The 25,340-nt window shown below is 61.2% G+C and overlaps 3 protein-coding genes and 1 non-coding gene across 6 annotated transcripts in view; 2 read left to right on the top strand and 2 right to left on the bottom strand.

Moving 5' to 3' along the window:
• The first annotated feature begins 2,506 nt into the window (after positions 1 to 2,506).
• TRIM50 (tripartite motif containing 50) lies at positions 2,507 to 7,020 on the top strand. Of its 3 annotated transcripts, XM_026050195.1 has the most exons (6): positions 2,507 to 2,911; positions 3,831 to 3,926; positions 4,983 to 5,213; positions 5,563 to 5,585; positions 5,889 to 6,013; positions 6,363 to 7,020. In XM_026050195.1, exons 1-6 carry the CDS (start codon positions 2,507 to 2,509, stop codon positions 6,968 to 6,970), a joined length of 1,488 nt encoding a protein of 495 aa, XP_025905980.1. In that variant the 3' UTR covers positions 6,971 to 7,020. The 3 variants fall into 3 exon arrangements, with proteins under 3 accessions (XP_025905980.1, XP_025905982.1, XP_025905981.1); XM_026050197.1 differs by lacking the exon at positions 5,563 to 5,585 and having other exon boundaries at positions 4,983 to 5,230; positions 5,886 to 6,013; XM_026050196.1 differs by lacking the exon at positions 5,563 to 5,585 and having other exon boundaries at positions 4,983 to 5,249; positions 5,896 to 6,013.
• Positions 7,021 to 8,442: 1,422 nt separating this feature from the next.
• Positions 8,443 to 11,629, top strand: NSUN5 (NOP2/Sun RNA methyltransferase family member 5). Its single transcript, XM_026050162.1, has 10 exons — positions 8,443 to 8,535; positions 8,652 to 8,774; positions 8,845 to 9,019; positions 9,115 to 9,217; positions 9,507 to 9,645; positions 9,822 to 9,937; positions 10,337 to 10,515; positions 10,598 to 10,802; positions 10,975 to 11,127; positions 11,623 to 11,629. The coding sequence occupies exons 1-10, from the start codon at positions 8,443 to 8,445 to the stop codon at positions 11,627 to 11,629; spliced, it is 1,293 nt and encodes a 430-aa protein (XP_025905947.1).
• Positions 11,630 to 11,912: 283 nt separating this feature from the next.
• Positions 11,913 to 11,984, bottom strand: TRNAM-CAU. The gene has a single exon. It is a non-coding gene; the product is annotated as a tRNA-Met (tRNA).
• Positions 11,985 to 15,704: 3,720 nt separating this feature from the next.
• LOC112956678 (nuclear envelope pore membrane protein POM 121C-like) overlaps positions 15,705 to 25,340 on the bottom strand; it is a 12,357-nt gene continuing 2,721 nt past the window's right edge. Inside the window, exons 2-12 of the mRNA XM_026050161.1 lie at positions 24,908 to 25,072; positions 22,990 to 23,070; positions 22,508 to 22,679; positions 21,419 to 21,510; positions 20,275 to 20,345; positions 19,870 to 19,994; positions 19,369 to 19,471; positions 18,868 to 19,038; positions 16,976 to 18,646; positions 16,169 to 16,297; positions 15,705 to 15,986 (exon numbers count right to left, since the gene is read on the bottom strand). Coding sequence (XP_025905946.1) covers positions 15,892 to 15,986; positions 16,169 to 16,297; positions 16,976 to 18,646; positions 18,868 to 19,038; positions 19,369 to 19,471; positions 19,870 to 19,994; positions 20,275 to 20,345; positions 21,419 to 21,510; positions 22,508 to 22,679; positions 22,990 to 23,070; positions 24,908 to 25,072 — 2,875 coding nt within the window. The 3' untranslated portion in view covers positions 15,705 to 15,891. The remainder of the gene's footprint in view (positions 15,987 to 16,168; positions 16,298 to 16,975; positions 18,647 to 18,867; positions 19,039 to 19,368; positions 19,472 to 19,869; positions 19,995 to 20,274; positions 20,346 to 21,418; positions 21,511 to 22,507; positions 22,680 to 22,989; positions 23,071 to 24,907; positions 25,073 to 25,340) is intronic.

Genomic DNA, 25,340 nt, shown 5'->3' with positions numbered 1-25,340 from the left:
CGAGGCCGCGGCCGCGCTCTGGGACACGGGAAGCTCTGCCTGGATGCGAGGGGACCTGGTGGCTCTGGGGGTGGCCGAGCAGCCACCAGGCTGTCGCGGCTGTCGTGGAGTCTCCTCCGGGAACGTTCAGCACCTGCTGGGACGCCATCCTGAGCAACGCTGCGGGCGAGGGAGGCTTGGGCTGGGTGACCTCCAGAGGCTCCTGCAAACACACTCCCTCCCTGGCTCTTTGGAAAAACAACTAGTGCAGTTTTCTGGTTTCCAGAGCCCCARAGAAGCCAAGCATTTGCCAAGGCAGGTCTCCGGAGCCACGGGTAGATGTTCTGTTCCCAGGATCTCTCTGCTCGCCCCTCGAAYGGCTGCAGAAGGGCAGCCTCCAAGGCTGGGCCCTTGTGCCTGCAAAGCCTTGTCGCATGTTTGACCTGGGCTGATGTGAAGAGGGAAGCTGGTGGGGTTGCCATCAGTCTGCGAGCAGAAGGACAGTTATCCAAGAAACGATGTTTTTACAGTCAAAAAATACACACGCACACCGTATCCCAAACGGGGGAATGCTCTGGGTTCTCCTCGGGTGTTTTTGAAAAGAATGAAAGGTATCAATGTCAAGGAAAAACGGAGGGTTCCAACTGAAAAAAAAAAAAAAAAAGAGAAGAAAAAGAGTTTTCGTTGATAAGAAAGGACTTTGGTGAAAATATTTGCACTGACCCAAGCAAGGCTGAAACAAGAGCAGGGCTCTTGGAAGTGTCCGCCGGAGCGGTGGAACCGCGGTCCCTTATCGCGCCGCGCGGCGCCGTGACGTGTGCGGCTCCCGGGCGGCCGGCGCAGGCGCCGCTCCCAAGGGCACCGCGGCCGCTGCGCGTCCTGCCGCCTGCGCCCACGCGGCACGGCCGGCGGCGCCCACCTTCCTGCCTGCGGATCCGGCGCCTCGGCACATCCGCCACGCCACCGGCGGCTGAACCTTCCCTTGGTCCGGAGGAGACGAGTGACATCGGTGGGGCTGCGCRGAGCCGGGGCACGGGACAAGTGGGTTGCTCGTTGACGGGGATGTTGCGGGGGCACCTCTTGGAGGGAGCGCGTCCGGGCGCAGAGGGAGCCGCTCGGCTGCCTTCCGCGCGCAGCCTCCGCGGGGGCTCTGAGTCGCACTGTCACGAGCTGAAACGGGAACTTTCCTTGCCTGATTCCCCAGCTGTTTCCCACATGCAGGATGAGCGGAGCATGCCCAAAGCTGATCGGAGCCTGCGGCCTTCCCCTTCTCTGCAGAAGGGATCGAGTCTCTGCTTTCAACTTCGGGTTTATTTTCGTGCGAGGGAGGAGGCTGTAGGAGCCCTGTGCCCTGCACTCCCCCCATGGTGTTCAGGCCACCCTGGCTCGTGCCCTGTGGGGAAAGAGCAGATGTGTCCCACACTGCCATGTTTTCATCCTTGCTGTAGGAAACGCTAGCAAGTTGACGTGTTTTCCACCACGAAGGACTGAGCAGCAGCATAGGGAGAACAGTGGAAGAGCTTTCTTTGGGAGAGCAGTGCCAATTCCAGGGCTTGGGCCTCAGGTTGGGGGTGCTCGCCCCGGTGCTGGTGCCYTCCCTGCCCTGGGAATGTGGTACGAGCTCTAGCAGCTCGGGAGGAGCCATTTGCTGCCCAGCACGGACAAGCATCGAGCCCAGGGACTCGCGGTTACATCCCATGGCACTGGCAATAGCAGAGGAGCAAGGCCAGTTAAACACAGTGGTTTCAGCTGGTCAGGTGCTGGCCCGGAGCGTGGGGCGCTGTGAGGATCAGAACCCTGCTGTGTTTCAAGGCACAACCACAGCCCCGGCCTCGGCAGCTGGGGCTCCCAACCTTCGTATCAACCTGGTGCCATCAGGGTTGTTTATCATGTCCTCACTGTCCCTGTCTCTTAGGTAAGGACTCTCTTGGTGGTTTCTGTCTGCTTTTGCTTAGACACTTGCATTGACGCAGGTCCTTCCAAGGATGTGCTGAGGATGAGGCAGTGAGCCCAGCAACACCTATAGAAATTCAGACAGACCAGGATCCCTGTATTTTTTTATTTTTCAGCAGAAGATCCCTCTTGGCTGTGTCTCAGCCCAGTGCACAGACAGGTACCCCTGAGGTGGCCTCCAGGCTGTCGCAGCTGCCAGGCAGAGGTCCCAGGTGGTCATTGGCTGGTGGCAACCACTGACATTCCAGGCAGATCCAGGCCCGGCCCAGGTGGGCTCCCGTGTCGGCAGGGCTCGATCTGCCAGGCATTCTCAGACTAAAATGACCTTCTTGGACTTTGCTTGGAGCATAACAAGTGTGTGAGCTAGAAAGTATGTGAGGGGCTCTCTGTTTCACCCTCCTCTAGTGGTGAACTCTCTCTTTACTACTTTACTACTCACTTTAAGTAGTGAGTTCTACTCCTACTACTTTCCTACTCACTTTAAGTAGTGCTTACTTTGCTCCTTTGCAATAGGACTGTTCTCCTGATCTATCTGCGTTTCCCAGGCCAGGTCCCTTCTGCATGTGCTGGAAGGATGGCTCGGAAGATGAGCATGGATGAGCTGGAGGACCAGCTCCTCTGCCCCATCTGCCTAGAGGTCTTCAAGGAGCCGCTAATGCTGCAGTGTGGCCATTCGTACTGCAAGTCGTGCGTGGTGTCGCTGTCCGCCGAGCTGCCCGGGCAGTTCCTGTGCCCCGTGTGCCGCCAGCGCGTGGACTGCAGCGCCTCGCCGCCCAACGTCACGCTGGCGCGCGTCATCGAGGCGCTGCAGAGCCGCGCCGAGGCAGCGGCCGCCCCGGAGTCCTGCCCYGACCACCACAACCCGCTCAGCCTCTTCTGCGAGGACGACCAAGAGGTGATCTGCGGGCTCTGCGGCACCATCGGCAGCCACCGGCAGCACAGGATCTCGCCCATCTCTACCACGTACTGCCGCATGAAGGTTGGCTGGCGGCCGCTCCCCGGGGAGGGCTTCRGGCACCTGCAGCACCTTAGCCCTGCGCAGGGCACTGCTGCTGAGCGGGGGCCCCTCCAAGGGGCAGGCTGGGAATGATGCGGCTTGGGTGTCCCGGGCCTGCGGCACAGCCAGGCGGGAGGCATCGTCCCTGCGCAGGGCAGCCCCTCTGAGGCCCTATCTCACCATGTCCCCAGCCGAATGAGCTCAGCTGGGGTGGCTAAAGCGCGGTGGGGAGAGCTGAGGGTCAGGGAGAGTGGGTGGCCTTTCAAGACTGCTTTCAAATGCCATCAAAAGGAGTCTGGAGATAAGGGCTAAGTGCTGCAGGAGAACAGGGAGAAAAGGGCCCTCAGGCAACTGAAGTAAACAGCGTCCCATGCTCGAGTCACATGAAAGCACAGGGCCACCGGTCCTCTCAGCTCCTGACACTGGGCAGATAAGACTGGGAGGCTGTAGAAACAGCAGCCCAAGCCAGAGCCCTGGCACCAGCACTGCGTGTCGTGGGCCCGGTGCTGGCTTGCAGCCTGCTCGTCTCCTCCTTAGCTGCTGTGGAGCCACCATGGAGCGCAAGATGCTGCCTGAACCAGTGGGGGAAGATAYGGAGGGGAAAGGATCTGGGGGGCTGGGAACAGGAGTAGAGACACCTTACCAGTGGTCCTGCTAAGAGTGCTTTGCTTGGCAGCATCAGGGCTGTGGTCTGGGTGCTGTCCTGCTTCTGGCAGCCCCAGATCCTCTGCATCAGTGAAGATCAGCAGRGTGCTCCCAGGCGCTCCCAGCGCTGGCCTGGGCTTTTCCTGGGAAGCTCAGGAGAACGTGGTTTGCTGGGGCCACCCGCTGCTCAGGGGCAAGCATGGGACACGGCCTGTGATCCAGCCAGCTGGCACTGAAGAGATCTGCTGCTTTGCAGGAGGAGCTGTCTGTGCTGCTGACCAACGTCCACCAGTGCAAGAAGAACCTGGATGAGCAGTTCGGCAAGCTCGTCAACAACAAAATCCGCATTGCAGTGAGTGCTACACGCCAGTGGAGCTGGACTCCTCTTTTTGGCCTCATAGCTGCTGGGACAACCCATGCTGCTGGATCCCCTTGCCTCTCCTCTCCTCCTTTCCTTTCCCCAAGGCAGCAGACATGGTCTGTCCTCCACTCCTTTCCCTGGGATTGCTGTTCTCCATGACAGTGAAGGGCATGGTGTGTTTTTCAGGAGGGTGATGCAGCTCTCTCCGAGGTCACTCACTCACTCACTCACTCACAGGGGTGGCCCAGACGTGTTTCCAGAAGTGGTGACGTGGCCCTCTCTGGTGGCACTCAGCCCCCTGGTAGGAGCACAGGTCAGAACTGGTTTGACCAAATGTCCTTGTAGGTGCTGAGATAACAGGTAAAAAAACACCCTACTCAGGACCGGTTTCCCATCTAGGGCAATGCTGATAGTTTCACATTGAGTTCACGCCTGGTTTAGCTGCATGTTGCCTTCCTTTGCTGTAGGCTCCTCCTAGGGACCTCCTGCCATCTGTTTCAGCCTAAAACTTCTCTGCAGGGCTCATTGAAAAGACTGAACCCAAATGAAGCTGTAGCTTCACTTTGTCCCCCTTGGTTCAGCGCACAGGTTGTTCCACGGGAGCGCAGCAATCCAGGAGCTCTGTTGTGCAGCAGGCTCTAATGAGTCACAGAATCACAGAATCATTARGGTTGGAAGGGACCTCTAGAGATCATCTAGTCCAACCTCCCTTCTCCAGCAGGGACACCCAGAGCACGGGGCACATGGTGGCATCTAGGCAGGTTTTGAAGACCTCCAGAGAAGCTGGTTGAGACATTAGGAAATCAAAACCTAGATAGGGGAGGTGTGAAGCAGGGGCATTGCTTCTCATACTGGAGACACGAGCCTCTGAGGACAGCAGGATGAAAGCATCCCTGAAGGCTTTCTGTGAAGGATTGCTCTGGAAAGTGGGTGGAGGACAGCTTACTGGAACACGTAGACTTTGCTGGTGGAATTTCTGAAATGAAAAAGCAGGTGAAGGTGAAGGGTCAAATTGGTCCTGCACAACTGCATGCTGTCTCCCTGCAGAACGAGGCAGATGTCTTCAAGTGCGTGACCCGTAAGGAGTTCCAGGAGCTGCACAAGTACATTGACGAGGAGAAGGCCACCTTCCTGGAGAGTGTCGAAGGGAAAGCAACCCAGCTCGTCACCTCCATTGAGGCCCAGCTCAAGCAGACGTCAGATGCCCTGCAGAGGCTGAAGGAGATGGAGAGCTCGCTGGAGATGCTCAACAATGAAAGCCAACTTGATTTCATCCGGGTGAGTGTGCTCATCAGGGGTCACCTGGCAAAGGTGGTGAGGGCCAGCCAGGCTCTGCAGCCCAMAGCCCTACTGCTCATAGGCAGCAGGTCCGACCATCCAGAGTAGTCAGGCAACCAAAAGAAGAGAGGCAGGTGCCCTCTGTCCAAACAGGGTCTTTCACAGGTAGGAGAGACCTGCCCTTCAACATACCCCTCCACAAAGGGTGTTGCCCTCAGTTCTCCCATGAGAAGGGGCCACGGGCCTCTCTGGCCCATGTGTGTGGAGCTGTGACCAGGTAGAGGAGCTGCCAGCTCCTCCAGCACCAACTCTCTCTTATTTTTCCTTTTTTTTTTTTTTTCTTTTTCAGAAATACAGCTCCTCCCACTTCAGGTGAGTGATGGCACCCAGCAGCAAACAGCACCAGTGGGGACAGCAGTGCCCCTGCACTAGGCCCGCTGGGCCCAGGCCTGTGCTGGCACAGCCTGGCAAGGACACACTGCCCTGCTCACCTGTGTGGGCAGCGCAGGTGAGGCAGAGCGGGGCAGAGCCGTGGCTGCACCCACGCACGCAGCCTCAGAGGAAGGTAAGAGCAGTTGGGGAGAGAACAGTGGCACCATCCTACATAGCAGCCAGGTGAGAAAGGGTCACACGCCATCCTTGTCACCTGTGTCATAGCTGCCCATGTCTTTTTAGGTCAGAGCTTCCCAGCCTGCAGCTGGGAGAAGGCATCTTCAGCCCTGTGTCCTTCAAGCCGTGTTTCCATCAAGATGACATCAAGATGACTGTGTGGAAGCGCCTGCACCGCCGGGTTCTGCCAGGTACTGACCTGCCCACTGGCATCACRCCAGCAGATGGTGTTGGGGTGATCACCCCCACCTGGCCTGCTGGTGTGAGCTGCTGGGACAGGCTGCTCAGCTGGCAACACGCGGCCCCCGGGCTCTGTCCTGCTCTCTGGACGTGGCTGCGAGCCCTCACTTCCAGAGAGCGCCTGGAGCAAAGGCTGGCCCAGTCAGGCCAGTAACAGCCCGCCTGGCAAAGCGCAGCTGCTTAAAGTGCAGCAGGGCCAGCTTGTCTGGCTGTCCCTGGCCCTCCCAACCGAGGTGGCCTCACCCAGGGCCAGTCCTGCTGCCTGCTGGTGTGTCTGGAGTCTGAATGCTTTCTTTTTAGCTCCAGAGATGCTGAAACTGGACCCCGTGACTGCCCATCCCCTCCTGGAGCTCTTCAAGGGTGACACAGTGGTGCAGTGCGGACTGTACCAGCGCCGCGACAGCAACCCCAAGCGTTTTAACTCCAGCAACTGCATTCTCACCAGCAAGGGCTTCTCCTGCGGTCAGCACTACTGGGAGGTGATTGTGGGCAGCAGGAACCACTGGCGCGTGGGCATCATCAAGGGTACGGTGAGCCGCAAAGGGAAGCTCAACAAGTCTCCTGAGCACGGCGTGTGGCTCATTGGCCTCAAGGAAGGGAAAGTCTATGAGGCCTTCACCACCCCACGGGCCACCCTRCCCCTGACTGCCCGCCCCCAGCGCATTGGCATCTATCTGCACTATGAGAAGGGAGAGCTGACCTTCTACAATGCCGACAGCCCCGATGAGCTCAGCCCCATCTACACCTTCCAGGCGGAATTCCAGGGCCAGCTCTACCCCATTGTGGACCTGTGCTGGCCAGAGCGAGGGCCCTACTCGGTGCCCATCATCCTGCCCACGCCTGCCGTGAGCCAGCACCCCCACGGGCCCTACAAACATCCTACCCCTGAGGAACCCACCAAGCTGTAGTGTGTCCAGTGGGATGAACTGCTGCCCAGGAAAGACTGCGGCTTGCATTATTTCCTGGGGTGCCACCTCAGCTATCGGAAGGACATGGAAAAAGGTTCTTGGGCCCTTCACGACAAGGAATGTGTCACTAAGCAAAGCTGCCCGCTGTGCCCCTTTTRTTAGTGGGGAGGGGGTTCAGGGCTAGTGCCTGCCTTAGGTCCTGTCCCCCGGATTATTCCTGCCCCCTCTTTCTGTCCAAACACCAAAAGGCTGTTCTGGACCTGCACTGGTAGTTGGGCTCCCTCCTACAACAGACAAAAGTCATTTTGTGGACAGGGTTATTTGATGGGGAACCTGTTCCACTAGAGAAGATTCAGCAACCCAGGAAGGGTCCTTCCAATCCCCTCTAACAACCAAAATTCATCAGTGAATACCCATCCTCAGCCTAAGAGGCAGAACTGAAATACATCTGGCCTGCAAAGATCTCCCTACAGAGAAATGAATGCTGGCTCAGGCTCCGGGCTCCGGGCTCCGGGCCGTTAGCCAGGGCCGCGGGCCCGTGGCGGAGGCGGCGGCAGCCCCGGCTCTGCGGAGGTGCTCGCGCAGGGAGGTGAGAGCTGGACCGGGCACCCCGTGCCCGGGGCAGCCACCGAGCTCTGCCCGCCGGGCAGCCCTGCTGCCCTCCAGCTGCCCCACCGGGCACGTTGGTTGTGGGGCACGGCGGAGAAGGTCAGGCAAAACATCGGACACGGACCATGGGTTTTATTAGCAGTCACTGAGGATTTAGGGGTTGCTGGCTTCCTTCTGAAATCCAAACTGTTCCGGGGCTGGAATCGCAGGCACCATGGGCGCTGTGTCCCAGCTGGTTACCTGTCCCAACATTACCTGACGTTTCTTTGCCGTCTGCACCTCACGCCGGCCGCATCCTCCCACGTTGCCTCTTCCAAGGCTCGGGCTGTGGTGGAGCATCCCGGGGCGGATCTGCCTCCTGCGTTAGGACCCGGAGCAGGGCCCGCGGTGCCTCCTGCTCCACAACACGTGCTCCCAGCTGGCTCCAGAACCAAACCGCGTGGCCTCAAGCAGCAGGACCCCCTGCTCCTCGGTGCGCCGCCACCCCAGCCCCTCGGGAACAGCCAAGCCGGCGTTTGGGACCGGGCTCTTCCGTGACCGATGTAGAAGCGTGTCCCCTGCTGCCGGCCTTGCCGGGGCTGTGGCTATTAAAGAGCCGAGCGTGGCCATTTGTGCCCCAGCGCCCGTCTCTGTGTGCGGCGCTCGGGAGGCTGCGCGGGGCCCTGCGGGGGCAGCTCGCGGCGCTGCGGCCGCGGCGGGGCCCGGCGGGGCGGAGGGCCCGGCCGCAGGAGCGCGAGGCGCCCGCGCCGAGGGGAAAGAGCCTCCCGGGGGGCGGGATCGTCCTGCCGGGCGGGAAGCGGCTCTGGGCGAGGGCGGTTCCGCCGGGCGGGCCCACGAGCGCGGCGGCGGAGCGGCCTGGGAACATGGCGCTGTACAGCGCGGCGGCCGCCGTGCTGGCCGGCCTGGAGCGCGGCGACGGCGGCATCAAGGCGCTCGTCTACAGCAGCGGCTTCCCGGTGCGCGGGGCGGCGGCGGGGCCAGCGCGGGGCCGCGGCGGGGCCTGGGGCCAGCGCGGGGGCACGAGGTGTAGCGGGGCCGGGGCCCGCGGCGCTGAGCCCCGCGCCGCCCGCAGCGCGTGCGGCAGCTCTACGCGCTCGTGGCCGAGACGCTGCGCTACGCGCCCGTGCTGGACGCCGTGCTGGACGGCGCCGCGCTGCTGCAGGCCGAGAGGAAGCTGCCCCCGCACCTGGCCAAGGTAACGCGCGCCCCGGCGCCGCGCGCCCGCCCCGCGGCCCCGGCCCGGCCCCAGCACCCGCCGCCCGCAGGTGCTCGTCTACGACCTGCTCTTCGGCAAGGGCCTCCAGTGCGGCGGCCGGTGGAAGGCGCTGGCGCGGCGGCACCGGGCCCGCCTGCGCGCCGAGCTGGCCCGCCTCAAGGTGCGGCGGCGGGTGAGCCGCGACGAGGAGCTGCTGGCGCCGGCGGCCGGGGCACCCGCCCCAGGTGAGATCCCCCGCGCGCCCGGCGGGCCCTGCGCAGCAGGCTGAGCGCTCCGGCCGGCGCCCGGCGGCACCTCTCACCCGAGCGGGTCCCCCCAGCGCTGCCGCGCTACGTCCGCGTGAACACCCTGAAGACCTGCGTGGAAGACGTGATYGACTTCTTCAAGCGCCAGGGCTACTCCTACCTGGGCAAGGCAGCCAGGTGAGCGTCTCTCTGTGCGCTCCTGAGAGCCCTTGGGGGGATGTCGGTGAGAGATGAGGGCTGGGGAGGAGATCCAGGACGTTGAAGCGTGGTTGATCTTAGTGCCTGTGGTGGCAGATTTGGGATCTCCACCAGGACCCGCTTCCTTCTCACCTTCCACCTTCCCATGTGTCACTTGGGGAGTGGAGGCGTGGGAAGAAGGGATCCTCCGCTCAGGCCCCAGGGAGTCCTGGCATTGGGATTGCAGAGGCAGGACTGTGCACTGATCCTCTGTGTGGCTTGTGGRCAGTGTGGAGGAACTGAGCTCCCTCTCAGGGAAGAAATTCCTGTTGGATCTTCATCTCCCGGAGCTGCTGGTCTTCCCTCCACAGACCGACTTCCATAACAACCAGCTCTACACTTCTGGGCACGTAATCCTGCAGGACAAGGTGGGTGAGCTGGGGAGCGAGAGGCTGCAGGGGTGGGAAAATAGCTGGAAAGAGAGCAGGGAGCACTAGAAACTTCCCCTGGGGAGCGGAGCTGGCAGCTGAGGAGGGGCCTGGGGGTCGGGTGGTGCCGGGGGCGCTTGCAGCTCCGCGCGTGGTGTCTGGTGACCTCCCTGCAGGCCAGCTGCCTCCCTGCCTTCCTGCTGAGTCCGGCCGCCGGCTCCCATGTCATCGATGCTTGTGCTGCCCCCGGGAACAAGACCAGCCACGTGGCTGCCATCCTGAAGAACAAGGGGTGAGCACGGCTGCGCGTGCTGCTGGGCACAGGCAAGGGTAAGGGCTGCCCCAGGAYTGCTTCAGCCCCGCACGCGCAAAGCGGGGGCTGCAGGGCTGAAGCCTTCAGCTGCAGCCTGTAATCTCACCTGCTAACTCAGGCTTTACACCCTCTCCAGGGGGATGGAGGGCGCTGGTAGTTGTGAGGGGACAGTAACCATCTGAAAGACTTGGGGGGCAGGGAATCGTTTAGATTCACTCCCCAGGTTCTACCACAAATCCTCCCCAGGAGAGTCCCACTAGCGCCGTACGTGGGAGCTCTGCCTCCCTGCAGACAGAGGATGTTTGGGGCTCTGGTGGCTGGGGCAGCCTGCAGTGGTGAGCGAGTCATTCTTCTCTCGGGTCTTGGCACTCTTTTCAGGCAGATCTTTGCCTTTGACCTGGACACCAAGCGCCTGGCCACCATGAACACCATGCTGATGCGGGCYGGGGTCACCAGCTTTGAGCTGGCCCAGCAGGACTTCCTGAGCGTTGACCCCAGGGCCTCCAAGTACAGCAAAGTGACCCATATCCTCCTGGACCCGTCATGCAGTGGCTCAGGTAACACGCAGGGCTCCGGCYGCCTCGGGCGCTGCAGAGTGCTTGGCCCTTGGCCCTGCGGCGACTGCTGCCCTCCCCGCAGGGATGGTGACGCGGCTGCCCACGGCAGAGGCGGCCCCCGGCGCCGAGCGGCTGCAGGCACTAGCTGCCTTCCAGCGCAGGATCCTGAGCCACGCGCTGAGCTTCCCGGCTCTCCGGCGCCTCGTCTACTCCACCTGCTCGGTGCAGCAGGAGGAGAACGAGGACGTGGTGCAGGCCGTGCTGCAGGAGCAGGGCTCGGCCTTCAGGTTGGCTTGCTTTGGGAGGAGCTGGGGAAAGACGTGCTGCAGCAGGGTAGTGGGAGGCTATGGGAGCGTGCTCGGCCTTGCGCTGCGTGGTGGGAGCATCGCTGCGTGCCACCGAGGGCACAGTTGGTGCAGAGGGAGGCTCAGCGCTGTCCCCATCTGCCCCGCGCTCCAGGCTGGTGAACGTGTTGCCTTCGTGGCCCTGCCGAGGACTTGCCACGTTCCCTGGGGCCGAGTGCTGCCTCCGAGCCTCTCCTGCGGAAACGCTCACCCAGGGCTTCTTCGTGGCTCTGCTGGAGCGCTGTGGGGAGGAGGCTGCTGCCTGCAGGTGAGAGGGAGCCTCGAGCCCCACRACCGGGACTGCGCTCGGGGCTCCTGGCATGTCTGTACGGAGCCCRCACTGTGGGGCTTTGGGCGGCTAGAGGGGCACTGAGAAGGGAGGGTGGAGGGTTCGGGCTCCCAGAAAGGCTGCAGGAGCCCCGGTGTGGGGCTGAGCGGGGCCTCGGGTGCTTGACTTGGGCTGTTGGCTCCTGCGCGCAGCCCCCTGCCCACAGCAGCCGCGAGGAGCCTGCAGCCGGGAGGGGAGGAGCAGCCAGAGCCTGCCCGCAAGAAGAGAAGGAAGAAGCAGCGAGGAAAAGAGAGAAGCAAATAAATAAATAAATAAATAAATCCCMATTAATGGCATCTATCATCTTCAGAGGTGTCTCTCTCATTGCCAGGAAACAGATACCTTTAATTCTAGCAAAGGCATTGAGGTAGAACTCACTACCGCGTTCCCAGTTAATGCCCTTGAGCATTATGAACGGTCTTCCCCACGCTACAGGCCTTGAAGGCCATTTTCTGAGAGCACGCCTCTCGTAAGGCACTGAATTCAGGGACTGAGCAGTAGTCCTGCGATACACTGCTTATTAAGAACCAAACCAGCGAAAACATAAACAAGAACACTGCCGGGATGCAARTCTGGTCGTGTTTCCATTAGCCTTTTGTAGGCCAGCCTGGTGATTAAGGCTTTGCCTAAGTGATAGGACACAGCCCAATCCTGCAGGACTTTTGGTGATCCAAAAACACAGCTGCAGGGCCTTGGCACAGCCACGGAGCAGAGAGGCAAAGAACTAGCAGAGGATGGTTTCGATCCATCGACCTCTGGGTTATGGGCCCAGCACGCTCCCGCTGCGCCACTCTGCTGTTGCATGTGGTTTTTTTTGCCAGCAAAGCTCCAGTGCCTGGAGTCCCGTGTCCAGTTCTGMGCTCCCCAGGACAAGAGGGATGTGGAGCTGCTGGAGAGAGTCCAGCGCAGGGCTACCAGGATGATCAGAGGCCTGGAACATCTGCCCTAKGAGCAAAGGCTGAGGGAGCTGGGCCTGTTCAGCCTGGGGAAGAGAAGGCTGAGGGGGGACCTGATCAGTGTCTAGAAATACCTCAAGGGAGGCAGTGAGGAGGAKGGGGTGGCCTCTATTCAGTGGTGGCCACTGATAGGACTAGAGGAAACAGCCACAAACCGAAGCACCAAAAGTTCCACAGGAAGTTAAGGAAAAATTCTTTAACAGTGAGGGTGCCYGAGCCCTGGCACAGGCTGCCCAGAGAGGTTGTGGAGTCTCCTTCTCTGGAGATCTCCCAGACCTACTTGGATGCAGCCTGTGCCCTGGGTCACGCTGCGTGTGCAGGGGCGTTGGACAAGGTGATCTCTCAAGGTCCCTTCTAGTCTTAAGCATTCTGTGATTCTAAGTAGCAATTTTAGGACTGCCCCTGGCCAAGCTCTGGCAGAGCCCTCCGTGCTAGAGCTAGAGCTCTGTCTCTGTCCCTGCTCCTGGACCGTGAGGCCTCTGCTGTGGATTGGAAAGGAAAACTTCGCACCAGCCGCAGCTGAGGTGGACATGTGCAAATCTGTGCCCCTCGTCAGGATGGAGATCCCAGCTGCCCCATCGAGGAGACTGCTCGTCCAGCCTGACAGACTTGCTCCTAAAGCCAGACCTGGGCAGGATGGGAGGTTTAACGAAACGATTCCCGCGTTCGCCCTCAGAAATGCCRGGGATCCTGCCTGGCTAGACAGCTCCAGGAGGATTAATGACGTTTTACTAATTATGTTTTACTCCTTTGGCTCCCTAAAGTGCCTGGGTTTGGGGCCTGAGGACTCTGTAAAGGCTGTTGCAGCAGGGATGAAACAGGCATCGAGTCTGCCTCCAGCTTTTCCCGCCAGGGAAGGTGCGGTGCAGCATCGTGCCCAGGTACCTCTCACGGCAGTACAGGTCCCCTAAAAGTGGGGCCAATTAGGGGAAATAACAGGGAAATAAATCCCGTCCCTCTCTACASCGGCCCTGTTCTAAGGTGAGGAAGAGGCCTGGGCTGGAAAGCAGCACCTCCTCCGGAGCCGCTGTAGGGAAATGAAAACACAAGGGCCAAACATGAACATGGTCTTTTTATTTTAAATCAAYGACAGAAGAAGCAAGGGGGGAAAATTGCACATTCACACTAAAAAAACAACTTCTCATCGCCCACACTAGGAATGATCCAAGTCCAAGTTCTGAGTCAAAGGCCAGCCCCCCTTCCCCGGCCCTGCGCGGCAGCCCCGTCACACAGCTCACCCGGCTCTCTCCCAGCAGGTACCCAAAGGTGTCTGCGCAGCAGAGGGAGGCGGGCAGGAGAGCAGCCCCCTTGGGGACACAGTTCTGGCCCTGGGCAAGTTTTGTTCTTTCCGAGCCCCGGACAAGGGCAGCAGGGCTCAGGCCAGAGGCACCAGCTGCTGTGGGTCCTTCCACAGCCTCCCAAGGAGGGCAAGCAGGCCCAGCAAGGACACGCTGCAGCCCCCAGCCCGGCGCTGCTGCCCCATGCTGCCCCACGGCCGCTCTGCCCTCGCGAGTCCCCGGCCGGGCCTGGCGCTGCCGCCGTTTCGGGGGGCCCCACGGGCCTGTTCCTGCCTCGYGCCCCGGCTCCCCGGGGAGCCTCTCCCTCCTTCCCTGCATAGGGAGCACCTGCAAAGGCCGCAGGAGGGCAGAGCAGCAGCCGGGGGCAGGTGGCACCCGGTTCCCATGAGCAAAGGGCACAAAGGAGCCCAGCGTGAGGCAGGGCCTCAGGCCCAAGGCCACATCCGCCRGCCCCGGGGGCCGAGCTCCCTGCGCCAAGGGGGATCATCAGCCCCCGGGTGCTGCCAAGCCCTGGCACCCGCGAGCCCCTGCAGGCAGGGACGGTGCCAACGCGGCCCCTGGCCCTTCCCTGCGCCTGCTGSGAGAGGCCTGTGTGTCCCGGCCGGTGAGAAAAACCACATTGGCCGCCGCACTGTGCACGAGCTCCTGCTCCGCGTCCTCGGGAAAGTAAGAAAAAAATTAAAAAAGAAAGAAAGGGGGTTAGTCACATCCACATACAGCACATTTTAAAATAAGGACATTTTGTTGCAGCCTGGCAGGAGCAGCTGGTCACAGCCCACGGGGTACTCCGGCCCCGGGACGTCGCTGCCTTTCCCGGTGCAGCCGGTGCCCTCGGSGGGGACACGGGGCCCCGGCCCGTGACCAGCTCCTCCCCAGGCTGCAAGGGCACAGCTAAACTCTAGCACCAGCGCTGCGGGGTCTGGCAACCTCACTGAACCAAGCTTGAAGGAATTCCAAGGCAATTTAGCTTAAATATAAAAATAAATTTTTATTTTGTTAAAAAACGTTTAAATATTCTTTTTTTTTTTCTTTTTAATTTAGACTTCGGCAGACACACACACTCACACGGCTCGGAGAGTAAAAACGGGCAGCGAGGCGCTGCCGAGGCCGGGCGGAGGGGAGGCCGCTGAGGCCTCCCGCGCGGCCCCGGCCCCGCAGCCTCTTCCCCAGGCGTTCCCGGAGGCGGGAACGGCCGCCGCTCCCAGCAGGCTGGGAACGGGGGCTTGGGGCACAGCACCGCAGCTCTTGCGAGCTGGTAAAAAACCCCAAGGGACAGGGGTGGGCTCCAGGTGAGGAAACATAGCGGGGGTCAGCGGGGACCGTCCTCTCCAGCCTCCTCCCGGGAGCAGATCCCGAGGCACCGGCCCCGCGGGGCGGCAGAGCAGGGAGAGCAGAGGAGGCTGCAGGGCTGCGGCCACCCATCCCCTCCAGCCCGCCGCCCTCGTCGCGCTCACCGCGAGGGTTCACACACAGCCAGCCCTAGCAGCCACGCAGTGATGCTACTGTCAACACCCAATTAGCCGGGGGGCCGCCGCCTCCTGAAGAGGCGACGGGCGCCCCATAAAAATCAACTCCAAACAGCAAATCCGGCATAACCAACATGCCGCCACGCACACGGTTCAATTCTTCCTCCAAACTCGATTCAATGGGTGCATCGAAGGGGAGCACAAAGAAAGCAGAGCAGACAAGGCTTTACAGAGAGCAGACGGGGTCGGCCCAGGGCCTGGCGAGGGCCGGGGCTGCGCGGCTGCAGGGAGCGCGACCCCGCGCGGCGCTCGGACCCTTCGTGCGGCTCCGAGCGGGGCTCGGCCCCGCCGCGCTCCTCCCGCTGAGCTCTGGTGCTCGGGCACAGCCGTCCCGTGCACGAGGCCCCAGCCGGAGCTTTGATGGGAGATCTAAGCGGGCACGAGGGGGTCTTTGCCCAGCTGCAGAAGCTGSATCAGTCGCCTATGGCACCGAAACGCTTATGCCCACCCCACGGGGCCCCGCTGCCCTGAATCCAGGCTAGCGCCCTGCCAAGATGGTAACCAGCAGCTCAGAGCAGAACCCTCCAGAGCAAGAGCGTTCACCAGGCCGCACGCAGGGAAAGGTGTGAGGAGCTGGTGACGGCCGGGTGCTCGGCCGCGCGGGCGCCTCGGCTCCGCCGCCCGCCGCGCTGCGGGGCAGGGCTGTTGGGGGCCGCGGGGGGCACAGGCACAGCTAGAAGAAGCAAGGGGGAAAATTTACATATGATGAAACATGGCAAAAGAAAATGAGGGAGGAAACGCTGCAGGTATGTACAGAGGTTCATCCAGCCTCGGCTGTGGAACTGTTCAAGTACGAAGGGTTTGGTTTGTCCTCTCCCACCCCAGTCACTGCTCCCCGGCAGAGSCTCCCGCCGGCAGAGGAGGGGGCCYGGCCGCCACGAGCGCGGTGCCGCGGAGCTCCGGGCGGGCGCGGGGCCCGCGAGGTCACTTCTTGCGCGTGTGCTGCCTCCGCGCCTGCAGCCGCTGGCGAGCCCCGGTCTTGGATCCCGCGCCGATGGAAAACGCGGGAGTCGAGGGCCCTGCGAGCAGAAAGGCTGCCTAAGCTCCTCCAGCCTCAGCCAGGGCTGCCGCTCAGCCTCCGCGGAGCCCAGGAGCTACCCAAGTGACAAGGGACAGCGCTGGCTCCAGGACACGGCCCGTCCAGGCCCCGCCGCCGGCCCTCCCGCCCAGCGGAGCTGCTCGGGGCCGGGGGATCTCTTACCAAACGAAGCTCCAACTCCCCCGAAGGCCGAGGCCGGAGTGCTGGCCGTCCCGAAGGACAGGCTGCTGCTCCCGCTGCCCACAGCTCCCGGCACGGGCGTGCTCTGCCCAAAGGTGGGAGCTGCAGTCCCTGCGAAACAAAACACCACTGAGAGCAAAGACAACAGCAGAGTCCGGACTGGGGGTGCAAGTACTTCCTGCAACCAGCGGGATCCCTCACCATGAACTGCAGGAATACATTCCCCCAGAAGCAGCCTTGCCACCCCCAAGAGCTCCTTCTATCTAATGCAGGACGTTGGTCCCTCTTTTACTCCCTCATCATAATCTCCCAGCCCAGCTCCCAAGAGGGAGGCCCAGGAGGGYTTGCAGGCTGTGTCTTTCCAGACCAAAGAGCTTTTCCGCATGTGGGCTGCAACTCTGAGGGATGGTTCAGAGAAGGGCTCAAAGGGGCTGGGGAAGCCTCAGGGAATGCGCGAGAAGGGGCTGCAATTGCTGGCGGGAAGCGTTTCTGCTCTCCAGGGAACTCTGCTTTTAAACGCTGCCAAGACCTTGGCCCTGAAGGGTTCTTCTCTAGGGCCAGGAAGGACCTGGCGGGATTCAGAGCTCACATTGAGCTAGAGAGCCCCTGTATTTAGAGGGGCTAAGGAAGAGCAAAGTAAAGGACTGAGGGCTGAGAAGTGGCAGCCTGAACAGGGCGCGAGGTAAAACAGCACAAAGAGCAGCCTGCGGAAGGCTCCTCAGCCAGGGAACCCGGTGAGGGCTGCGAGGAGAGCGGCTCCCCGCAGCCAGCCCTGCCGAGGGGCCTCACCTCCAAACACGGGCTTGTTGTCGGGAGTGCTGGGCACGGTGAAGGCGAAGGGCGAGCTCTGGCTCTGCGTCCCCAGCGCGYTCTGTGCCAGGGAGGCACCGAAAGGCGCTGCCGCGGAGGCTGCTCCGCTCTGTGCGGCCCCGAAGTTGAAGGAGATGGCGGGGGAGCCGCTGCTGAGGGCAGGGGTGCCGATCCCAAAGGCACTGGCAGAGGGACCGGCCTGGGCAGACGCCCCGAAGGTGAACGGAGACGGGGTGGTGCTGAAGGCAGCGGTGCCGGTGCTGCTGCTTGTGGTCTGGGTGCTGGAGCCGAAGGGGGCCGTGGTGGTGGTGGCAGTCCCRAAAGAGAAGACCGACGTGGTGGTTCCGAAGGCTGCCGGGGCGCTGCTGGTGCCGAAGGAGCCCTGGGTGCTGGCTGCGCCGAACGGCGGCTGCGCGCTGCTGCCGAACGGCGGCTGCGCCGCGGCGGCTCCGAAAGTGAAGGAGGGGCCGAAGGCGCCGGGGCCCGTGGGCGCTTTGCTGGCGGGCGCCTGGCTCTCCGCAGCAGCGGCGCTGAAAGCCGACGGAGCCGCTGTGGCCGGGTACGGCGGCGGCGCCTTCGCGCTCGCGCTGAACGAGCTGCCAAAAGCCGTCACCGAGGAGCCAAACGTCAGCGCCGACTGACTGGTGGTGGCGGCTGGGGCAGACGTCAGCGCAGTGCCTCCAAAAATGCTAAACCCCACAGCAGTGGTGGCAGCAGTTGTGTTTGAAGGYGCTTGGCCAAAGGCAGAGCCGCCTGGGACACTGGTGGTGGTGGTGGAGACTGGGGCCGGAGCTGGTTTTCCAAACTGGAACACAGGCCCCGAGGCTGCAAAGCCGCCGTCTGTGCTGGGAGCCGAGCTGGCTGGGCCTCCGAACAGGAACGGCTGAGACGCACTGGTGGACGTGGCAGCGGTAACAGTCAGGCTGGTAGTAGGGCCAGTGGAGGCAGGTGGGTTGAGTCCAAAGCTGAAGACCGGTTTAGTGGTGGCATCCGTGGAAGAACTCAGTGTGGTGGCAGTGGTGGCCGCAGTGGTGAAGATGCCGGCAGGGAGGCCCGTGAACACGGCAGGGGGGGTCGTGGAGGCTGTTGTGAGCTCTGCCGCGGAGGCCGGCTGCGCCGTCGGTTTGAACGCGAAAGGAGAGGCCTTCGCTGGAGATGAAGCTGCTGTCACGCTGCCAAAGATGGGCTTGAACATGGTGGTGGTAGCAGACGTGGAGGAAGGGCCTGAGCTCGCAGACATGACCACAGCAGGGGTAACAGTCGTAGAGGGTGCTGGGCTCTCGCTTTTCAGTGGAGCTCCAAAAATGGGTTTGAAGACAGGGGTTGTGATGGGGGCAGCAGCCGGTGCTGTCGTTGCCGGCTGGCTGGCTGGAGGGGTGCTCAGCATCCCAAAAAGGACGCTTGGCTTTGGGAAGGAGGAAGGTTTGCTGGGGGTCTGGCCCAGCTCTGTGGATGAAGGGGTCGCCAGGCTGCCAGCTGGCTGTGCCCCAGAGGCCGGAGGGGCAGACGGGGCAGTTATGCTTAATATGGGCACTGGCTTGGTCTCAGCAGAAGTCACTGGTAGCAAACTCGACTCCAGCGACACAGGCGGAGCAGGCAGCTGTGGCGCTGATGAAGATGGTGGAGACGCTACTGCAGCTCCAGAAGAGTCTGGAAAGAGGTAGAGAAGTGATTTAGAGACAGGGATCATACACGGATAGCCCTGGTGCCAGCCAACGCAGCGGTGCCAAAGCTCCTGGAGCAGCAGCAACCAGAGCAGGCAGACGGAGCCTTCCACACTCCGCATCTCAGCAGAGGAGCACCGAGAGCCCCTCTTGGGGCTCCCATGCCCTGCCACAGCACCCCGCTCTGCTCACGCTCCTCCTCCTCACCTGCYGGCGTGGGGGCAGGCTGGCTGCTCTGCATCTTCTTCAGGCTGTCCAAGAGCGAGCTGCTGCTGGCAGGTGCAGTTGTCGACACAGGCGCAGGCACCGGGGAGGTCACTGTGAACACCAGTGGCCTGGACGGAGGCGTAGTCTCTGCAGTGGTGCTGGGGGCAGCATCTGCTGGAAAGAGGCAAGAAATCAGTGTCCATAACACACCACAGGGCATTACCCATGAGCAGAGCTTCCCCGGGGACCAGGAAGCTGCAGGAACATCCCACAGCTCGGAAGCTGGAAAGCCTCGCTCGTCACACTAACTCCCTGCGTGCTCTGGGGCATTTACAGCATCTCCAGCTTCAAGGAAGAGACCAGATTCCCTAGGGAGGCTCCCCAGCCTGCATTACACAGACTGCCCTCTGCCCTGGCAGCTCCACCTCGGGGTTTCCAGCTGAGCTCTGCTCCCTGCTGACCCCTTCACGCTCCCAGTCTGCCCAGGGGCGCAGTCCTTACCAGCCTTATCCTCCAAGACTTTGTTGAACCACTGCAACGCTGCCTTCTTCTCCGCGTCCAGGTCCTCCGAGGTGATGGAATATCCCAGCTGGGGCGGCGGGGGCTGCCAAGAAAGAGCAGCAGCTTAGCTTCTTCTCAGGGAAGCTGGACGAACCTCTCTGAACGTGTGGTGAAGCCTGGCCGTCGCAAGCCCCGTCAAGCAGGTGGTTCTGCCACAGCAGGCTCCCGCAGAGCTCCAGTCCCACCTATCCTGGTGCCCGGCTTGGCGCTGAGGGCTCGGCAGCCTTCCCCAGGCCATTACCTGGTCCGGTAGCAGGCAGCACAATCACGCACAGCCCACCAGACACGGGGGCTGGGGATAGCGTCACTTCCCACTCCGCCAAGGACAGGGCCTCCTTCCTGAGGGCAGGCAGGTCAGGCTCCCCCCAGCCCTGCAGAAATTGCAGTGAGCACATTCTATCGCCAGAGGAGGGCACAAGGGGCTGCGAGACAGCGACGTACCAGAGCGAGCTGATCGCCCCGGCGAGACGACAGCAACTGGATCTTCCGCTTGCGCTTCCCRCTGCTTCCCGACACGGATGGCGAGCTCAGGGAATTCTGCTTCTTCCGCACGGGCGTCTCCACCACTACAGAGAGAGACAAGTCAGAACCGCCTCTAGGCAGAGGAGGAACTTGACTCCTAGCAGTATGTTAGTCCCTTCTGAAAGGGACGCAGGAGACTCCTCTTCAGATGACCCAAACCCAGAGGGCAGCAGAAAATGCTGCTGGCCTGGGACCAGCATGTTCTTAATGGCGAGGAAACCCCGCAAGCCAATCCCACCTGCAGACCTCAACTCCACCATGCTGCGTTCTCAAGCTGATGACATATCCAACCTTGGCCCACAGCTGGTACAAGCCAGAACTCACCTTTTTCAGTCTGAAGCTCCTTGTCTGATTTCACTGGAGTAGAAGTGTTTGAGTGAAGAGATTCCTCTTCCCTGCGCAAAGGGGAGACAGACAGTTAGGGTCAATCCTCAAGCTTGGCCTCATTCCTAGAAGGAACAGGCCAAACACACTAAGATTCCCACCAGCACCTTTGCCTCAGCCAAACAACTGGACTCTAGATAACATCTGGAACAGGTGGGCATTAACATCATCTCCAGCCTCAAGGACCAGACAGGACTTTGTAAGGGAGACTCTCCAGCCTTCATTACAGGCTCCTCACCGCCCTGGCAGCCTCATCCYGGGCTTTCTTAGCTCTGCTCCTCACTGCCCCTTCAGGCTCCTAGTCTGCCCAGGGGTACCTGTGTGGCACCCGCTGTGTCAGCCGGAAAGCAGCTCCAAGCAGAGGAGCTGCTCCCATCTCTGAGATCAGAGCTTGGTCTGGCAACCTGCACTGCTTCGCAGGGCTGACAACGGCTTCCAGTAGCATTCAGAGGTCCCAGATGGGAAATACCACTTCCCGCTCAGGCCCACCCTTTCCACCTAAACGGCAGCTTTTGGTCTGACACGTTTCTTCTCCATGGAATCAAGTTCTTCTCTGAGCTGAGAGAGAGAGGAACAAGGGCACAAGCTCCAAGCAAAGCACTGAAATGCCAGTGTGCTATCCTGCACAGATTCACCCGCTGTGAATCACTTCTGATGCTATTACTGCAATAATCAGGGCCTGATATTCCTATTAYCAGGGCTCTTCCTGAGTTTCAGGCACTGAGGCGATCCAGACTGTGCCACTGCCACACAAAACGGTTGCATTTGGGGCAGGCCCTGACTCCTTAAATCTGTAACACGGTAYTAGACCAGGACAGGGGACCTCAGCAGGGCAGTTCTGCTTCTCCAGGGCTACTGCCAGGACACCAGCACAGCAAGATGGCAGAGAWACAAACCATCAGCAAACGAACAGGGCTCCCACGCAGGCAGGTCACCCAGCAGTCTCATCTTGGTAACAAGATGCTCTGATGGTCCTAACTCCCTCGAGAGGGGTCCATAGCTACCAGGACCGCTGGAAAGACGCCCTGCTCTCCTTCAGCCCGGGGCTGAGCAGCCACAGCTCCCGAGAACGACGGTTAGTTACCTGGCTTTCTTGAGAGGCCACTCCGGTGTCTGGGAGCGGGACGACGCTGGACTGGACAGCGGGGACATGCTCACACCGCTTGTCTTCCACAGCTGGAAGCCAAAAGACCAGTTTAGGGCAGGAGATGGGAGACAGTAAGTGTTCTATCCTCCGTCTTGCTCACACGTTAAATGCCATCTTCCAGAACCTCAGCTAATGAGTCTATTGCCTCATTCTATTCTATCACCACRTAACTCCCCTCCACCTTCAGTGGAGCGAAGCAGGTTCTGCGCACCCCAGAGTGATTACACCTCAGGAGCAGGAGCCTCTGGACTCTTCACAGGCCAGCCCAGCACCCAGGGTGGACCAAGGAAGAGGACTTGTCCTCTTGCCTTCGCACAGCACAAGCTGCCTCAGCTGCCCACGAGCGCACAGGGCCATTTTCTTGCCAGCGCAGGACAGACGGACCCCAAACCTCAAAAAAGTTTTAGGACTTAGTCCAGTCACAGAAAACCCTAGATCCCTTTCTGAGGGATCACAGAGGGAGGCAGCCTCCCTCCCCATAGAGRGCAGAGCTCCAGGAACCATGACTGTTCCGCTGTCAGATCCGCAGCCCTGACCCACGAGTCATTCTTGAGCAGTGTTTTGTTCCTGCAGCTCCACAGCTGCCAAGGGGGCTCAGGTCAGAGCTGGAACACAGAGCTCTGATACTTGCTGACTCCAACTGATTGGAAGSAGTGCAGCAGAAAGATTTGTTTCCTCCACCTGGATCTAACCTAGCAGAGTGGCCAAGGCCAAGAGGGAGAAACACCAATGACCTTCAGCACCCCATAGCACTGCAGGAGGATGTCTCTGACGGGGAACACCACAGAAGCAGGCACTGGAGGACAGTAACGCGGCTCCCGGCTGTCTGCCCACCATGCAGCCAGASAAAGCAGCCCGGCCAAGCGGCCGGGGGACTCGCCGGGGTGTTCGCTGCCGGGCACCGGGCAACGCTGCTTTCGTCTCAGGAGCCCGGGCTTGGAGTCACACAGGTGGTCCCAAAGGAGGGCTGAGCTGCTYCGCGTGGCCCCGGGCTCCAGGGGGAGCGAGGACAGAGCTGCTTCCTACCTGCGCGAGGCCTCGGCTCGAGCTGTAGGAGCTGGCGATGGCGTTGCGGACGGAGCTGGGGATCCCGCCAGCRTACGTGGTGCTCAGGGAGCTCATGGAAGAGGTGCGAGACCTCTTGTTCGAGCAGTCGTCCAGGCAGTGGGAAACAAGGCCCCTCTTCAGAGAGCCAGGCCTGCAGGAGGTTATGAACAGTTTTATGAGCCCCCCATCTGCTCCCAAGTCCTGTGAAAGCAGCGAGATTGAGATAACCAACTCAGCTCTTTCTTATGGCACAGGGCTGAGAAAAAGACCTCAGAGCAGCATAGCCCGAAGCCCACTGGCATGTGCTTGGAGCACCCACRGTGGGTGACAGGCAAAAGGAAAGGGCACAACCCCTCTTGCTCTCCACAACTGGAAACCAAGCGTCTTCTCCAGAGCCTGCAGGAGCCTAGGGATTCACCTCCCACCTAAGGGCAGCCYCCATGGGCTTGATGGGCACTTACTTGGGTATGAGCGAGGCAGGGGCACCGTTGGCTACAAGCGGCTCAAAGGCTGACTGGCCGCTCCCGCTGCTGTCGTGGCGCCTGCGGGGGAGAGGACAAGGGCATTTGGTGGCCAAGAGRTGGCCCAGGGCCGGGCTGCCCGCCCAGGCGGGGCAGGAACCCTCCCCTGCACAAACCCTGCCTTCCTCCTGCCACCCAGCACCTGGGACGGAGCTTSCCCATCCACGCGCTGCCAACCTCTCCTCTCCCAGGCTGCAGCCTTCTCCGCCCGCCCAGTCCTGGCCYCACTCATTCCCATCCCTGGTGCCTCTGCCGCAGCACCAGCAGCCCCACTGTCTGACTGCTACGCAGAGCAGTATCCAGTTAATTCAGCCTTTCCCCACTTCCCTTGTTCCAAGTCAAAAATATCTCAGACTCACTTAGCAGTTCACTCTACAATGACCTCCAAAACCTGTTTTTTCACACCTTTTCCTAGACAGTGCCATCGACAACTTGRGCTAAAAATTGGACCCACATTCCTACAGTTTTCATGACCAAAGCCCAAACGTCTTAAGAATAGATCGCACAGCAGAAGGAGAGGTGCAACACCAGCCCTGTTGCTTTGTCCACACGCTCCCCTTGAAGCTGTGAGCAGGCCGACCCACCTGCCCAGGTGGCACAATGATCTCCGGCTGGCACAGGTTCCTTTCTGCCCTCAAAGGTCACTGGATTTTTTTGCCTATGAGCACTATTTTGTGCTCTCCAGGTGATGAACATCTTTAACATCCATTTGCGTGGCACAGGGGGGTATTGTGAATTAAAATAAGATAATAAAAGAGATAATAATAAAAGAGGCGAGCAGATTCTGTCAGCACCCCCATCCTGTGCCATCCTAGAGACTCAGTTCTCCTCACGGCTGACCAACCATTCCCCAACCTGAGAAAAGGGTTTAAGGGTAGAGGTGTAAGGGGGAAGATCCGTCAAGTGGTGGAATGTAAAAATCGCGTGACCTGCTGCGATCCCCCTCGAGTCTGTTCCCACAGCGGCMGCAGCCGGGGGCTCCCGTAGGGGCCGGCCGCCGCTCCGCCACGGGCCAGCAGCCGGGACAACGCGCGCGGGCGGCACCCATCTCCGCACAGACCGGACCCCGAGGGGCAGCCCTGGTGCGTGAGGGCCGGCGCAGGGTAGCAGGCAAAGCGCCTGCGGGCRCGCGAGGGGACGGGGCAGGAAGCGCAGCGCTGGGCCCGGCGCTCCTGAAGGGCCCCAGCAGAGCCTGGCGCCCAGCACTCGCACCCTGTCCTCCCAAGGGCCCTGGCAGAGACACCGCACCCTCATTTCGGGAAGCTCGGTGCTGCAAAGCACTGACCTTGAACTAACAAAAGCAAAAGATAGCCCTTCTTGTTTGCTCTTTTGCTTTAACCTCCTTTTGCCAGTTAAGACACATAGAGGAGGAACCCAGAGCTCTTCATAGTGTGATGCTTCCACACTGAATTTCAGACATGGGGATCCCACTTCTCCTTGAAGACTGGGCCTGGCTGAAGAATCAAGACACCAGGACCCATGATGAGGGGCCAAATTCCACTGGGCTACCCTGGATGACAGAAGCCTTTACCAAGAGGCGGGAGACCCTCCAGTGAAGCCTCCACAGCCTCCCTCAAGCCRCACTCCAGGCCTCTCACAATATCCAACAACATAAGAGAACACACTTGACCCACAAGGCGGCCCAGGAAGAAATTTAAACCAGCTCCTCCGATCCCAAGGACCAGGAAGAGCTTTGGAGGAATTTCTGAGGCACACAAAGGGCAGGTGGGATTCGGCAGCTCGCTTTCTGCACGGGTCCACGCTGGACGGCGCCACCACTGATGYGCCAGCCCCACGTGTCACCTTCCCAGGGCACGGGCGGTGACCTGCACTGCYGGTCAGCACGAGCTCTCGTTACCTCCTCTTGCTCTCCTGGTCGTTGCCGAAGGCCTGGTCCTCCTCCTCCGCCTCCTCCACAGCCCTCTTCCTGCTCTCCTTGATGGCGTTCAGCACCGTCTCCTTTGCACATGGGTCCAGGCTGCTGTTGGGCGCAAAGGCCACGGGCGAGACCAGCTGCTCCAGCCTGCGGAGGGCACCGGGGTGTGAGGAAACGGGGACCCCTCGGGGTGCACAAGCGCCAGGGCGGGAGCCCCGTCCTCGTGCAGCACCGGCCGCCCCCATGCCCCGCGGGACGGGGGAAGGGGCTCCGGGGGCGGCCGCTTCCGCAGCCTGTGACCCGCAATCCCTCCCCTGGCAACGGAGCAGCGCCGGGGAGCGGGACTAAGGGCTCCGGGTGGGACAGGGGCGACCGCCGCGAGGGCGGCGGGGGGGGCGGGACCCCATTTCCCGCG

The sequence above is a fragment of the Nothoprocta perdicaria genome, unplaced genomic scaffold (genome assembly GCF_003342845.1).
Source record: "Nothoprocta perdicaria isolate Ctin4 unplaced genomic scaffold, notPer1 scaffold_66, whole genome shotgun sequence".
Taxonomy (NCBI): domain Eukaryota; kingdom Metazoa; phylum Chordata; class Aves; order Tinamiformes; family Tinamidae; genus Nothoprocta; species Nothoprocta perdicaria.
Note: the sequence above shows the minus strand (reverse complement) of the source record. Positions and strands in the feature narration are given on the sequence as shown.